Source organism: Gossypium hirsutum, chromosome D02 (assembly GCF_007990345.1).
Source record: "Gossypium hirsutum isolate 1008001.06 chromosome D02, Gossypium_hirsutum_v2.1, whole genome shotgun sequence".
NCBI lineage: Eukaryota > Viridiplantae > Streptophyta > Magnoliopsida > Malvales > Malvaceae > Gossypium > Gossypium hirsutum.
In genome coordinates this window covers 71,280,537-71,297,273 of record NC_053438.1, presented here as the reverse complement: position 1 = coordinate 71,297,273, position 16,737 = coordinate 71,280,537, and the positions used below count along the sequence as shown (strand labels likewise).

General features: G+C 34.1%; 3 protein-coding genes across 9 annotated transcripts; 1 reads left to right on the top strand and 2 right to left on the bottom strand.

Moving 5' to 3' along the window:
* Positions 1-566: 566 nt before the first annotated feature.
* LOC107908645 (RNA-binding protein 39) lies at positions 567-9,406 on the top strand. Of its 7 annotated transcripts, none has more exons than XM_016835878.2 (15): positions 1,438-1,576; positions 1,908-1,965; positions 2,915-3,506; positions 3,655-3,736; positions 3,820-3,876; positions 4,411-4,466; positions 4,613-4,838; positions 5,674-5,757; positions 5,927-6,001; positions 7,422-7,502; positions 7,865-7,929; positions 8,007-8,226; positions 8,297-8,385; positions 8,825-8,939; positions 9,017-9,406. In XM_016835878.2, exons 3-15 carry the CDS (start codon positions 3,361-3,363, stop codon positions 9,059-9,061), a joined length of 1,341 nt encoding a protein of 446 aa, XP_016691367.1. In that variant the 5' UTR covers positions 1,438-1,576; positions 1,908-1,965; positions 2,915-3,360; the 3' UTR covers positions 9,062-9,406. The 7 variants fall into 7 exon arrangements, with proteins under 7 accessions (XP_016691365.1, XP_040945207.1, XP_016691367.1 ...); XM_016835881.2 differs by lacking the exons at positions 1,438-1,576; positions 1,908-1,965 and having other exon boundaries at positions 1,981-3,051; positions 3,140-3,297; positions 3,388-3,506; XM_016835876.2 differs by lacking the exons at positions 1,908-1,965; positions 2,915-3,506 and adding an exon at positions 567-740 and having other exon boundaries at positions 1,018-1,576.
* A 1,589-nt stretch (positions 9,407-10,995) lies between these two features.
* On the bottom strand, positions 10,996-13,962 carry LOC107908647 (trafficking protein particle complex subunit 2-like protein). Its single transcript, XM_016835882.2, has 5 exons — positions 13,749-13,962; positions 13,526-13,622; positions 12,944-13,022; positions 12,751-12,832; positions 10,996-11,284 (listed from the first exon to the last, which is right to left on the bottom strand). Exons 1-5 carry the CDS (start codon positions 13,779-13,781, stop codon positions 11,144-11,146), a joined length of 432 nt encoding a protein of 143 aa, XP_016691371.1. The 5' UTR covers positions 13,782-13,962; the 3' UTR covers positions 10,996-11,143.
* A 1,147-nt stretch (positions 13,963-15,109) lies between these two features.
* LOC107908648 (uncharacterized) lies at positions 15,110-15,930 on the bottom strand. The gene has a single exon (XM_016835883.2). It carries the CDS (start codon positions 15,831-15,833, stop codon positions 15,387-15,389), a length of 447 nt encoding a protein of 148 aa, XP_016691372.1. The 5' UTR covers positions 15,834-15,930; the 3' UTR covers positions 15,110-15,386.
* Positions 15,931-16,737: the final 807 nt, after the last annotated feature.

Here is a 16,737-nt window from a genome sequence, read left to right as displayed (position 1 = left end):
AATTAAAAAATGGTCATTTAACTTTTCGGAAGTTTTCATTTGGATCATTGAACTATTTGAAAGTTTCTATTTGAGTTATTAGATTGTTAAGTTTTGTTTTGTTTTTTTTTTTGACTAGTGAGCTCCAAGTGATGATTCAACAATAGGTGCAGTGGATCAAAGCCTATCAATGAGTCATAAATGAGTAAAAGAACATACATTACATCTAAGTTGATCTGACGATTTGTGTCGGAGATCAACGAAGAAGCCGTTTGGATTTTGATCAATATATTCGTGACTTCAAAGTTGTTTCATAAAAAAAAATTGAACTATAGAAGAGAAGAGAAAAAAGAATTTTCGATTAGTGTAGACAATGTGAATAGAAAAATGTCATATAACAACGATTTTAACAGCTTAGTGACTTAAGTAAAAATTTTAAATAGTTTAGTGACTATTTTATAATTTTTTGAAGTTTAGTGATCAAAATATAAATTTACTAATAGTTTAGTAACAGTGGGTATAGTTTACTCAAATGTTTTCACCCTTCATAGAAAAAGCCCAATTTAAATCTGATCCAAACTCGGTTCCAGAAAACTGACCCGCTCTCTTTTTGATCCGATAATTCGAGTTAACCATGAATTACTAAAGTTCACACACTGTAGCGAGCCCTAGCGGTAAGTAGCACTGCCACTGATACTTGAAAAAGAAGAAAAGAAAAATCTCTAATTGGTCGCGTTTTATGTTGAGCTTTGTTTCGAAAGGTAATTTCTTAAATTTCATTTTCAAAACTTTAACAATTCCTTTTTCACTGCGAAGAAATTACGACGAACAAGAAAGTAAATCTTTGAATTTGGATTTGGATAAGCTTTTTTTTTTTGGTTTTAGTGGTTACTCAATGGGAAAACTAAGTTTTAGTTTTGAATTAGAGCAAATTCTAGGTTAATCTACTCAAAGTTGTTGAGTTGATTAGTTTCTTTGATGTTTCAGTTCGGTAATCCTATTGTGTTTAAATTATTGGATTTTGTCTGTTGATTGCAGCTTTTAAGTGAGTAAATATGGATTTTGATGAATATGAGTATTTAGAAAAGACGGTTGAAAATCCTGAGCATCAAAAGGTGAAGAAGGAAGATGGTAATGGTAGAGTTGATAATGTTAAGTCTGAAGAGAAGATTCGAAGTGGGAGTTCAAAGCATAAGAGGGAGGAGAGAGTCGATGATTATGATGATTATCGAAGTCATTCCAAACGTTCAAAATCACGAGAGGAATCATTGTATGATCATGACCGGCATAAGGAACGAGGCTCTTCTCGTCACAGGTCACGGTCTAGAGATGGTGAGAAGGATAGGCACAGGAGTAGCAGAGAAGATAGAGTCAAAGACAGGGACAAGGGGGAGAGGAATGGGAGAGATAAAGAGAAGGAACGCGAACGAGATAGGAAAGAGCATGATCGTGAGAGGGAAAGGGGAAGGGAAAGGGAGAGAGAGCGGTCAAGTAGAAGCAGGAGTCAATCAGAAAGAGAACGAGAGATGAGTCGTGACCGGGAGTTTAGAGAAAGAGAAAAGGAGAGAGAGCCAAGGGAACGAGACCGAGAGAGCAGGTATCTGTGCATTTTATTATCACTTCCATTTATTTAGCTTTTGGCTTCTTTGTGCATGTTTGTCTTGAGAATTGCTGTAATACATAACTATAAATGTTAGTTTGATACATATTATTATTTTATGTTGTTCATATTTTATCAGTAACTTTAACAGGTAGATTACCTGTTCCTATATTAGTGTGTACTCTGTATTGTATATTTTGATCTTTATTGAATCAGTACTCATATGAACTGGTTCAGATGCAACATGGCTTCATCTTGGATTGTACTTTTTACATGCTGATCTTGATTAAAAAAGGCCTAGATTGACATTCTCTATTTTCTTGAACAGTTATCCCTTATTGGTGAGAAAAAGGCTAACAATAACCATTTGCTTGGAACTTAAATTTGTAAGGACTTTGTGTTATTTTCTTAGGACTGAATTTATTCAAAAGATATTTTCTTGCATCTATAACAATGAAAAGGTCAAAAATTGCATATACTATTATAGCTAGCTAGGATTTGTTTTAGAATGCTAGTGTAGCACACTGTCAAAAATGCCACCCACTGGATGTTGAGGCTGGCTATCTTATGCTGATTGCAATTTTTGGTATATCAAGGAAATTATTATTGAGCTGATGCTTATGTGATTGTAGTAATTAGTACCTAGAAATAAGAAATAGGATCTTGGGGAGACCTTTACTTACATTTACCTTTTTTCCTAGTTGCAAATGTAATATGGAATAGGGGTGGCTGAAATTGTAAATTATTTATAGTTGTGCATTGATAGGGTGATTTGATGATGATGTATATGACATTATGACATGTAAATGAATCGGTTACTAGGTGCATTTTCTTCTTCTTTTCCCCTGATGTTAGAAAGTCGTTTATGTTTGAGAGATTTAAACTTAGAGGATAGCAAGTTTCTTCATTGATTTGTAGATGGATGTTGCGATGGGTTATTGTTGGCGCGTGAAGAGATAGTTTATTAGTTCATTCCATGCAAGCTCTCTTGTTCTAGTGAGCCAATGTGATATGGATATTTTCCCTCTGTTCTTCGTGTCCTGCTTCCCTTGATCTCTCTGAAAGTTGGCATTGCTATATGTCAGACCCATTCAGCACCACAACCGTCTTGATGTGTAACCATGTAGAAGATCTAGATTATCAAGCTTTTCTCTGCCATTGATACACTCTACCAGCTGTTTCCTTGAAGTATAAATCTCCCTTGTCTTACGGGTTTTATACTTTATCTGAATTAGTTTTTTAGTTTTTCTACAGCTCTTAAGTTTAGTATAGTTGTGCTATTTATTCAGTCTTCTAAATTCTGAATATTGAACATTAGATTCTGGGAACTCGCAGATGTGCTAGAGCAATGCTCAGATGGTTTTTCTGGCAATTGGGCCAGTCACTGGAAACTCAGTTCATGGGTTTTCAATGTTTCTTCCTAGACTATATTTGAAAGCTTGCATTTCAAGAAAGGAGTTCCAATCTTGGAGGTTTTGACTGGGGCAGTGATATCATGTTATGATTTCCGTTATCCTCCTTCGAAAAATGAGCTTCTTAATCTTATCTATTCTGTTGCAGAAATGCTGGTGAGGTTGTGATGGGCTTTGCTTAAGCTTTAAAGAAGCAGTTCATCTTCATGTTCTGTGGAAACCAGATTGGCCACCCCTTTTTATTTTCCTTTTTCTTTTTGCAGGATATAATTAATTAAAACGTTGTATTGAAGTTTTAGGTTTTAGGTAACCATAGTGTTTTCTTCTATTGTGTTATGTTTGATTTTGATGTTATAGAGTCAAGGAGTAATGTTGACTTTGTGTAGTTCCCTGCAGGACCATGTAACAAGGGTTTGGCATTTTTATGCATGTTGGAGAGAAAAAATTGATGCCCTTCTGGATTTTTTCCTATTCTGTTTTTGTTATTTTTTTGGCAGTGATTGCATGAAACATAGGTTTGAGATATTTCTTTACTTTCGAGAAGCAGAAACACTTTGCTCTTTCCCACTCATTTTCACCATTTCTTGAGCATTTTTGTAACTTGTGACTAGTTCCTCTTCAACAATTGAACGGCTTTCTTTTTTGTGTTTTTACTCCTCCCAGGAGGTACAGAGACAAAAAGGAAGATGGGGGAGAGGCTGAGGTTGATCCAGAAAGGGATCAGAGAACTGTATTTGCTTATCAGGTATTGATCGTTCTCATATTTTGTGGCCCTGGTGGTTTTCCTTGTCTACGCTGATGTGAAATTTTGTAAACAATTCCTGACAGATAACCTTGAAGGCTAGTGAAAGAGATATTTATGAGTTCTTCTCTAGGGCTGGCAAGGTGATCTCTATTTTTAACTTCATTGTCCCATCTCCAAATTTCTTAACTTTCTATGTTACAAAACTCATTTTCATTTAATTACCATTTTATTCATGTCTTGAGGGATTTGTCAGTAATTGTAATATGTACGAAGGATATATAAATTGATCTTAATTGCCGGAAGGTAGTGCTGAAATTCTCCGTAGTTATTAGTTTCCATGGAGCTGGAGTCAATTATTTTATTGTCATAATTCATGCATTCCAATTGCTTTTGATCTTATATTTAAACTGGTTTACTGATCTTTCAATGTGGAATCTGATTGAAACTATTTAAATCACGTTTAAGTCATAGAATGATGATTATAAAGAATCAGTTGATTTTGTTTTAAACAAAAGTTTTAATTATAAATGTTAAATGCCCAGATTCTTTCAGCAGTAAACTTGAATAATTACAGGCTTAGACAAATACAGATAAATATACTGACAAGTTAGTGTATCTCCATGATGGATTTTGTGTTTTCCTTTCCTTGCCTGCTTGTTAATCACAATGTTCAGGTACGAGATGTTCGCCTCATAATGGATCGAAATTCAAGACGTTCGAAGGGATTTGCGTAAGTATATAATACTAAACCTTAATGACTAACTTGCAAGTTTTAGGTGCCACTTTGTTGTTGCGTAGTGAAAGCCTTCTTTATTGTTATTAAAAAATATTTATGCGTTTGTGTTTCAAACATCTCTTGCTTACTTGGCTATGCAGGTACGTTGAGTTCTATGATGTGATGTCAGTCCCTATGGCAATAGCACTCTCTGGCCAGCCTCTTCTTGGTCAACCAGTGATGGTGAAACCATCAGAAGCTGAAAAGAATCTTGCTCAGTCAACTACATCTGTGGCAGCTGGACAGATAGGTTCACATGCTGGTGGAGCGAGAAGGTTGTATGTTGGCAACCTACATTTCAACATTACAGAAGATCAACTTCGTCAGGTAAGGTTGTAGGGAGTGTAGTAGTGTACACTTCAGTGTTAGAGATAGGATCCTAATTATTGGTTTTGGATGCTCTTAATTTTTAATTACTCAGGTTTTGGGTTGTAATCTGGAATCTTTATTTAGGAACTGGATAGCATGCTGATCTAACTGAAGATGAGTTCAAATGAAAGATTTATGGAGGAAATATTCAAAAAGATACAATAGGGCAAAATCAAGGCATGGCATTCATGTGTCTTAGAATTTCTAATCAAGGAGATGGCATTAGATGCCTTGCAATAACTTGTGAGCTTCAAAGTAGTTAGCTATGGAAAACTGAAACCCTTAAATATGGTGAAGACTTGGTTGCAACATTGACTTGGGGAGAAAATGCCCATCTCAAAAGACTTGAGATAAACTGAACTAATGTCCCTTTTCTTGTTTCTTTGCCAAGTTGTTCATGACCAGTTTTTACAATTTAACTCAACACCCCCCCCCGGCCCTTTCTGATGAGATTTTAGATTTTACGTTTTACATTCATTTGCATCTATTTGACCAAAATAACTATTACCATTCATTGGGGTTGGAGTGATCAAGTAGGTTGGTAAGCAATATGGAATGAATTCTTAAATATGCTTTTTCAGATGATTTCTTTAATGTAAGGTTAGCTAGTTTGCTTATTCTAGAGATATTTTTGGTTAATGTAGTTGCTCTTGGTGATCTTTTATAGGTTTTAAATTCCATTTTCTCTCTAATCCTCATATTGAAGTACTGTCACTATACGATACTTCCTTGGGATCACCTATGGTTTTTCTGGACTGATATTGCTCATTTCCATCTTGTATAAAATGCTCAGGTTTTTGAATCTTTTGGTACTGTGGAGCTGGTTCAGTTGCCCCTTGATGAAACTGGTCATTCTAAAGGTTTTGGTTTTGTCCAGGTAATACCATGTGAAGAAATGTGAGAAATTTATTGTGATTTTTCTTTAGCGAATTTTTGGACCTGTTTGTAATTGCTTAGGCTATTCTTAAATTGGAGATGGCCTTATTTCCGATGTGCTTAATAGTGTCTGTTCTGGGAAGGTAATCAAATTATTGTTCTTCTTGCAGTTTGCCCGACTGGAAGATGCTAAGAATGCATTGAATTTGAATGGACAACTGGAGATTGGAGGTCGAGTAATCAAGGTAACCAGGCGTTGACGACGCCATTAGTTTCATTTGAACTATAAATCTTTAAGGTTCCTACCTCTTTTGAACCATCAACTTTGAACTAAATTGACCATAACTCTATAAACATCCAACCTTTTATATTCTTTTGCCTTTTGCCTTTTCTTTTAGCTGCTGTTACATGGACCTTAAATACAACTTTGCAAATTAGTCCCTCTACTTAAAAACGTGTAAAGTTAGTACTTGTTTGATTTAATAATTTGTCCAATTAATGACTGTTACATATTGCTGTTCAGTAATGTAGTACGTGGTATTGACATTGCCACATTGGGTAGGACTTGGATAGTTTAACATCCAAATAATACAGATAGCTACATTGGCCATCCATATAAAAATAAAAATTTACAACTTAAAAAAAAAAGTTACATTAAAAAATCCCAAAACCCTGCCATACTGGTTGCGGAAACCAAAAGTCACCAAATCAATCCTAAGGTGCAAACCCTACTGAGATCAAACCACAAATCCCTTTGGAATCCAATCAAAATCCGACTGAAATCTAATCCCAAATTGAACTCCGTCCAACCTCAAATTGAACCCTAAGTTGCAAACTAAAAATCCCCAAATCAAACCTAAGGGGTTGGGCTTCAAGCAATCTGCCATGGCCTCTAGTTAAAGTTGCAAGCCACTGTAGTAGTTCACTAGCTATCTTCATGAAGTTTGTGCGAATGCTCCATGGAATCTCATTAATTAGAAACCACTGGTTGAGTTGATAGTTTAAAGAATCAAAACTTTAGGGCAATTTAATTTAGTACAAAGAGGCTAACAGGGTTACTCATTCTGAATGAATGAATCATTAATTCAACTTCTTTCTTCTGAAGCATTTAAATAAACCTTCCATGGGACCATCTTTGTTAAACTGCACCACCACGCAATCTAAAAGTTCTGTTTGTTCTAAAACCAGTTCCTGAAGACCTCAATTCTGATATCTGTGGTTTTGGTTCCCTTGGTTTGGCTGGATGTACAAAAATAACCAATCCTTGCAATAACTTGTCATTGATTTCTTCTCTAGCTTTCTCAGCTTCTTAGATAGATGCATATATAAACAAAGCCGAATGAAGTTCTATTATTTCAATGGTCCAATTGGACATTAAACTGTCCAAATCATTCTGTATGTGGCAATGTCAATTGCTGGTATTCAAACTCTAACAGCAATATTTAACACCTTCATTAAGGATGGAAATTTTTAAATCAAACAATTACATGTACTAAATTTACACATTCTTAAGTAGAGGGATTAAATTTCAAAGTTGCGATGAGTACAGGGACGAGTAGAGGATTAGACCTAAATACAGTTATGGATTTTTTCCCCTGCCACCAGACAGCCTTAAGAATGAGAGTTTTTAGTTATATATGTGTTTTCCTTTTTCCTTCTGTTTAGGTTTCAACTGTTACTGATCAAGGTCCATTGCAAGATGTTGGGACAAATGCTGATGATCTTGATGATGATGAAGGTGGCTTGGTGAGTATTATTTATTCTCTTTTATCTCTTTCCCCCACATCTAAAGAGGTGTCAGATGGCTAAGAATGGTTTCTGTCGATCCCACCTTTAGAACATAGTCCAATGTTGACAATGCTTATTAAGATGTACGCTCACACAATCATCCTCAGACTGTCATACATTTTCATTTACACAAGAATATCCTTTTGGCTGTCTCAAGAATGATATCCAACCAATGCTAAAATCGTAGGGAATGCCCTTTGGATGTCTCATATTTGTCGTCGATTTGCTAGCTTTATCTGTATTTAACGATTTTGGTTCATTTTCCCATACATTTTTTCCCTGACTTGTTTAGGAATCTGACAAAATTTAATGATTTTCAGTCCTTGAATTCATCATCTCGAGCACTTCTCATGGCAAAGTTGGACCGCAGTGGCACTGCCTCAAGGTTTGCCTCTATCAATCCTGTAGTTGTTTTATTTACGAGTCATCTTGCTGACAAACTTATCTCTCCTTTATTTGCAGTATTACTGGCTCTGTAGGCATGCCTGTTAATAACACTGGCCTCGGTGCTGCACCTTCGGCGCAACCCCTAGTTTCTCCTACCATACAGGCTTCTATGCCTACTATTCCTGGGCTTCCAGGTGGTCTACAAATCCCTACTAATGGCATCCCTGCTATCGACATAATTGGAACCCCTAGCGAATGCCTATTATTGAAGAATATGTTTGATCCAAGTCTCGAGGTTGGTGTCATAGCTAGTGTGTAGAGTTCTTTTTCTTCATTTGTCTAATCATGTAATATTCTTGTGACAGACTGAACCCGATTTTGATTTGGATATCAAAGAAGATGTTCAAGAAGAATGTTCAAAATTCGGAAAATTGAAGCATATATATGTGGACAGGTAATTCCTGATTAGACCTGCTGCTGCTATACACACTAAATCTCATTTCTAGAATGTTTATATGCGATTAAATTTGCATGGCAAAGTTTGAGATTTAGTCATTGTACTTAAAAAGTTAAAAATAAAATCCTCTTTTTCGATTTAAAAATGTCGGTCTGGTCATTGACATCATTAGTGTCAAAATTTACTTCCTATCAGGAATGTTTATTGAGTTCATAATGATTTGCTTCTGAAATTGAAATAGTTGCATGAGTGTATTGATAACAAAATTTGATGAAAAATAGTGTTAATGATTGAACTAGGATTATTTAAATCGAAAAACTAATAGAATTTAATTTTTAACGTTTTTAAGTATAGAGATTAAATCTCAAAGTTCATTCAAGTCCTGGGACGCTGCTTATTTTGACCTTCTGAAAACCTTCATTCCTTCCTTGAACAGGAATAGTGCTGGTTTTGTATACTTACGATTTGAAGATGCGCAAGGCGCAATAAATGCGCAACGGAACTTACATGGAAGATGGTTCGCCGGAAAAATGATCACGGCAACATACATGGTAAATAATTTCCTTTTTTAGCTTTAAATTTCATCTCTCTTTTTATTCCCGAAATAAAAATACATTGTGGTTTGCAGATACCTCAAACCTACGAGGCAAAGTTTCCAGATAGTAACAGATAATTGAATGGTGTTTAGTAAACCTAAACTGTTGAAATCAAGAGGGTCTAATTCCCCTTTGAAATATATATATATCTATGTCATACGCGCGCGCGCGTGCTCACATATATATATTACTGAGATACATCAGCAGGTTGGGACTTGTATGGGGAAATTAAAAAAATATTTGGAATTAGATGGGTACTGTTTCTACTAATTTTATATTCCCATGTTTGGTTAATGTACTAGTGGTTGCCTTTTGCCTTTGTTTAGTTGGAGAAGTTATAAAGTATCAATGTATTGTTATTTTTTTTAATTGTAATAAGCACAATACAATTAAAGTATAAATACAAGTCCGAATAACTATAAGTATTGCATTATTACAAATGGATAATGTTTACATCATAAATTTGTTAGACTAAAACCTGTGGTAACCACACATAATACTCCACGTGATGGGTTTTAATCTTGAGTACTCAAGACTCGAGGCTTCCACTTTTGCCAATTAAGTTAAGTTCTCATTAGTATCATTGTATTATTATTTGAAATATTGGTATTTTAGGTTTATTTTATACAATACTTAAAATTATATATAATCTTTTTCCAACACTAACTTAAGAAGATAAACTTGTTTCAACGCGTATTATTTCACATCCCCTTAGCATTTATTTTTAATCATAAGACATTTTATTATTATATTATAAAAACTTTCAATAAGATAGTTTTCAAATGTATACTTTTTTAAAATTTAATTAATTGAAATATTTTAAATGGTAACATTTGACTTAAAAAATGTCAACATTTTGATTGGGCAAAGAATAATTTTTAGAGAAATGAGAATGGTCTTGATATTTTGCAAGGCCAATCTTAGGATAGTTTCATCAACCAATTATTTCTGTGGGGCTTTTGGGTGTTCTGAAGTGTAGGGTTTACTAGTTTTGAGAACACAAATAATGGATTGCATTTTCAGGCCGTACGCATCAGGGACTTGGAGCTCTTCAAATCGATTGCGGAGAAGTTCCCGAGCATTTTCAGTTCGGACTGGACCCATAACTGTTAGGCTACAGCATACCGGGTACGCAACATAAGTATCACGTATTCTCGCATCTCACTCGATGACGTTGCCAACAAGCTTAGATTGGAAACTGTTGCCAATGCCGAGAGTATAGTAGCCAAGGCCATCAGAGATGGCGTTATCAATGCGACATTGGATCATACAAATGGATGCATGGTGTCAAAGGAGACAGGAGATATCTACTCTACAACTGAGCCTCAAATGGCATTCAACTCTAGGGTTGCTTTCTGCCTCAATATGAATAACGAGGCCTCAGTTCCGACCAAACACAAGGAAAAAAAGAAAGTGCCGAGGAGAGAAGAGAAAGACAACAACAAGAGCAAGAGCTAGCAAAGCACATCGGGGAGGACGACAACGATGAGTTTTAACTCAATGATATGCAAAAGTCAGTTTATCGACTACATCACGGGTTAAAGTATCTACGAGGTCCCTGTACTATAGGACTGGATTAAATTAGTCCCATTATTAAATGAATCAATTTAGTCTCTATACTATTATAAAGAATCAAATAAGTCCAAACAGTAACAGAGTTAACATTTACTCTACTAAAAATGTCTTGAAAATTATTATTATTTCAATCGCAATTCAATTTCAAAAAATAAAAAATCATTTATAGAACCATAAAAGCTTCAAAAATATTAATTCTATTAAACAATAAATGTTAATTTTATTCCAATTTGGTCTTATTTAATTCTTTTTAATAGTTCAAGGACTAAATTAATCCAATTAATAGTGGGACTGATTTAACCAGGCCCCTATAATATAGGGACCTCTCAAATTCATTCACCCTTCATCATGACATGCATTTTATTGGAATTATTGAAGAATTTTATACGAATCGGAAGAAAATAATTTCTATAAGACAAAATATAGAACGAGGATATTTAAAAATGAAGAAAGTAAAAAAATCTCGAAATGATACTAAAGTATGTTCAAACTCCTAAGTGAGGCAGGAAAAGGGTGCATATAAAAATTAACAGAACTTGCTAGTTAAATTAAAGCTATTCAAGGGACTTTAACACAAACCAGAATCACACAGATGAACTAAGACCAAATGACTGGACAATGGTGCTCACTCTATCTGCAAAAGTCCTGGATGTAATCTTTTTACCCGGAACATGAAATGGGTTCGAGACAGCATCAACATATGCAGCATGGAACCTCCTGAAAAACTATATATTCACAAGAACTAGTCAGATGACACGATAACATGTTCAACAACCATTCAAAGTATAGATCCAAATTACCAGCAAAACACTTAAACGATCATCTCAATTTTATGCTTAGAAAATGTGTGCGTGTGACTAGTTAGGAACAATGATGTTTGAACCAGACTGGATCAGCTAGCCAGGTACCAGTCCAGATAATTGTACCAAAACCAGTATGGACTAGTTGAACGGGCTAATAAACTGGTTGGACCAGCAATTGAACTGGGGTTTTTGAAATTTTTTGAATTTTTAATAATTTTTTAATCGAACCAGTCAGACCGGTTCGACCACCAGTCCAGTTCCAAAAACATTGGTTAGGAACCACCGTATCATCCAACAAGAGGGCATGGCACAGTCAACCCTATAGTTCTACAATGAATCTCGACCACCTAACATAATTCTGCGTAGGAAAATAATCGACAACAGAGCAAAATATCACAAGCTACGAAATCAACAAATAAAATGGCTGAAATATGTTTGATTTCAGCAGAAACAACCATCAAATTTCCCCAGAGTTTCTTTATAAGAAAGTCTAACTCCTAAGTCCTATCGAAGTCTCATGATCAACCAGCAAACATTATATATAGAAATACATCATGAGAATTTACTCACAATTACTTCCATAGATTGTCATCATCCAAGACTATATAGTATAGCCTTAAATTACTTCGAGGTAAGGGCTAAAGCTTAGTGATCCATTATTGGTAGTGGCTAAAGTTCTACGAGGAAACTCAACCACCTAGCAGAATTCTGCATAGGAAAATCTACAACGGAGCAAAAAAATCACAAGCTAGGAAATCAATAAATAAAATGGCTGAAATAGGTATGATTTCAGCAGAAACAACCATCAAAATTTCCCCGAGTTTCTATATAAGCAAAACTAACCCCTTAAGTCCCAATCGAAGTCTCATGATCAACCAGCAAACATTAGATATAGAAATATATCATGAGAATTTACTCGCAATTACTTCCATAGCTTGTCATCATCCAAAAACTATAGAGTATAACCTTAAATTACTTCGAGGTAAGGGCTAAAGCTTAGTAATCCGTCTTTAGTAGTGGCTAAAGCTTAGGCAAAGTCTCGAGTAAACATTAAAGAGAACAAACTCCGCTACAGATCCATCCATTACCGAGATAATGCCAACACTAGTTCATGCATGCTTTCTCTACACATTTCAGCTAGGGCCTAAAATTTACAGATGGTTCACTTATTGATATAGTTATTTTTAGTTTAGATATAGCTATAGAGCATAGACCACAGCATTTAAAATTCTGATTAGGATAAAGCAAAGATGGAGAAGCGAAAATAAAGAAACAACGCCATTACCGTAAATCAACATTGTTAATCTCCATCGAATTAAGCAACAAAATGGAAATCATAAATTCATAGACTTATAAGACAATTCAATGCAAGGTATAATAATACATACATTTCTAACATCGGCATCTCTAACGTCTAAATCCGTAGTCACTAAAATGAACTTCACCTTTGTGTTGGTCAAATAACCATAACTGCATCCAACACAAAAATACACAACAAGCTTACACATTGCAATACTTACAAATCACAACATAAGAATTTCAAATCAAATGAAAAACAAAATATAATTAGTAACTTCTTACACTTTATAATTCTCAGTAGGATAAAGTAATCCCAGAAAGGTCTCATTCAATGTCGGTCCTGATTTTTTTGGATTGTTCACTACAAATATATTTACACACGATGTATAATCCAACATCAGATGATCAAAATCTATAAATTTGAAATAAACATAAACGAAACTTTCATTGAAAATTAGAACTTATAAATTTCAAAAGCTTAAAATATGTCACAGGGGTCCCTATACTCTACACAAATTTGGAATTTAGTCCCTATACTTTTATTTCCAGGAATTTAAACCCTCTACTTTCCGGATTTCAAAATTCAACTTAGATTTTTTTTTTGTTAACAGTGTTAAGAGTTGGAGCTGAATTTTGAAATCTGAAAAGAAGAGGTACTAAATTCCTAGAAATAAAAGTACCGGAAACAAATTCCAAATTTACTAACAGTACAAGTACTTATGGCATATTTTAACCAATTCAAAATTTTCAAAAGATTTTGCCCTAACGATGCCTGATCCAGATCCTAGTATCTCAACTAAGTGAAAAAAAGAAAAAAAAAAGAAGTAAAGTAAATCCTTAGATTAAAGTAAAATTTAGTATTACCTCGTTCGTCGACGACATCGAGGGAGCAATGTACGATATGGTGGAGTTTCAAAGCATCATCGGCGTCAGTGAAGCTCTGTATGTAGAGAGGATTGTTCTGTTTATCCCCTCAGCATATATCAAAAACAGATCATCAGTTAAAAGGGAAAAAAAAAGAGAGAGAAGAGAAGAAGAAAGATTTGAGATGTGTGAAAGAAAGAACGGTGGAGATCCGAGGTTGTACCTGATGGCCAACGACGGCGACGCACACGATCATTTCTTCCTCTCGGATTTTCGCTCCGGCGGTAATCTCAGAGAGGAAGATGGGTGAGAAGTAGTCTTAAGTTGGTAGCGTAGCTTTAATTGGAGAAGAAATTTTAGAGTGTTCTCGAGTGTAGGTTACGTACAGTATGGCACTTCATCTATACCGTTGAAATTATAGGTTTTGAAACATTAAACAACCGGGCGGTCCGCCTAGTTCAAGAGATTTTATTTCAATTCTAAATTATGAAAATCCTATTAAAAGTTAGATTAGATTTTATTCGACAAAAATAAAAATTTGATCTTTATATATTAAATTAAAGAGTAAATCGATCTTATCTATTAAAATTTTTATCTATTTGTACTGTTAAAAATTAGTGTAACTGATGAAATAACTCGATAGTGACATACGGCGTATCATGTATATTTCGTGTTAACGTATAAAGATCAATTTTTAATAGTAAAATGGTTAAATTTTTAATATAAAAGTAAAAGTAAATTCTATGATACTTTTATCTTCGGCTCTATTTAATTTGAATTTAATTAATTTCTCTTTTTATTTAAAGTTAACATTTATAAAAAAAAATTAAATAACTTTTAACCATAACTTTTAAAAATTTTAATTAAATTATATAAAATAATTAGCGTGGAAGTTCAAAACTTTTTCACTGAATTGAGACGGAATGAGTAATAATAAACTTATTTATCGTATCAAAATAAATCATTAACATTTTAATTTATAAATGATAGTTGATTTTGTGCTAATTAAAATGTAAAAGCCGTAAAAGTATAACGAAACCCTTGTATTAATAGTCGGATTGCACTTTATTTTCTCTATCTAAAAAATTGACAAATTAATTCTTATAAGTTAGATAAAAAATAATACATCACCGTGAGTTACCTGTTAAAAAACTGACAAATTAATTCTTATACGTTAGATCAAAATTAATACATCACCATGAGTTATCTATTAAAAAACTGACAAATTAATTCTTATACATTAGATCAAAATTAATACATTACATTCCAGGTGTCTCTATTTAATGTGTCTCTATTTAATTATTCTGTCAACTACACTAATTTTAATAATACTAATAACTTAATTGATTCAACTATCAGTTCGATTTAAAATTCATTAACCACTATATGTTATCTTAGGCCTTTCAAAGAACTCTTCTAAGATTGCATTTACCACAGCAAACAGATAAAAAGTACAGTAAAAACCTATCGAATTGCATTTTACTTCACCTATTAAAAATATGAATAATTTAATCTCTAAACATCACATCAAAAAATAATTTGATCATTCTACACGATGCTGTAATTTTTTATGACAGAAATGAATAAAATTTTTAACAAAATGTTAGATTTAACGAGATAAACAATTAAACAAGCAAAAGAGAGTTCGAGATTGAAAGGGCAAATTCAAGCATTGTGCCACAAATCCTAGTAGTATTGTCAGTTCAAGTCTGCATTTGCCTTTCCGAGCTTATTATCTAATACTATTTGCTCTCAAATGATTCAAGTATAACAATAAATTCATGAATCAACCAACAGAAGAATCACAGTACTATTCTAATGATTTCCAAGTAAATAATTACTGCAAATTCGTTGTAAAAAATCATACACTATTCTTAATTATCCTCCTCTTAGCCAAAAACCTTGCGATCGGAGGCGTAAGCGCGACGGTGATCGGAACCCTAACAGGGATCAACGCCTTGTTACAAATCACAGCCAATGCAAGTGCTCCACCGGTAGAAGCAGCAAGCTCAGCCGTCCGATTTCTCTGCTTCTCACCGACCACCGCCGTTGATTTCTCCCCGATCGGTTCTTCAATCAAAAACCCATCTGATTCCGTCGATTGTGGTGGTGGATTTTGGTTCTTTTGATCATTGGAAAAGCCTGGGAGATGTAATTTGTCGAACAAAGATTCAACGTCAACGTTGTTCTTGATGGCAACGTAAAGGCCGGTGATTGAAACTCCGGAGACCGTGAAATGAACACCGAGTGCCACTTTCCCGTATTTCTTCAAGAACTGCTTGAATCGGCCTCCACTGTAAGTAGCCATCTTTCCTTGTTTGAAGTTTTGGGGGTTTTTTTTTGGGAAATGGTTTAGGGTTTTGGGGGTTCTTTCATTTTTAAGTTTTGGAAAGCATTGGACTAGCTTGACAATACAGTGGATGGATCCATTGGATATAAGTTTTATCCAATGGGCCACAAAAGCAATCATTTACATGTTAGTCCTTGAATTTGCTCTAAATTCTAAATTGATCTCGAACTTTAAAAATATTATAATTGAATATCCAAAGTATCAATATTATATCAATAAGTTCTTTCTATCAATTTAACTATTAACTTGAACATTAAATGGTAGCTCCAAATTTGACACAGATTAAAGTGCAAATACGTATTGTACTTATTGTACGGAAAAGTTGGATTTGATTTTCTAAAAATAAAAATAAAAGAAATAGTCCTTCTAAATGTTATCAACGATTTATTTTAACGATTTGGATCCAAGTTATTCGTATGATAAGCTACACATGTTATTTGTTACCTGAGTTTAGTTTCAATGTTTAATTTAATTCATGAACTTTTTTTAATCCCAAATTGGTACTCGAGCGTGGCTTCAATATTCAAATTAGTACATGTTTTTTTTTTCAATTTTGTATTTGAGTTTTTTATTCTCTCGATTAAGCGTCTAAGTTTGACTTCAATGTTCAGTTTGGTACTTCTACAATGGGCCACAAAGTAATCATAAATTCTAAATTGATCCAAGTTATTCGTGGGATAAGCTACAAATATGTTTACAATTGGGTTAATATATTAATTGGTATCTAAGTTTGGTTTTAATGTTCAATTTGGTACTTGAGTTTGACTTCAATATTCTAGTTGGTACATGTGTTTTTTTATTGTCCCAATTAAGCACCTGAGTTTAACTTCAGTGTTCAATTCGGTAGTTGAGCTTTTTTTGT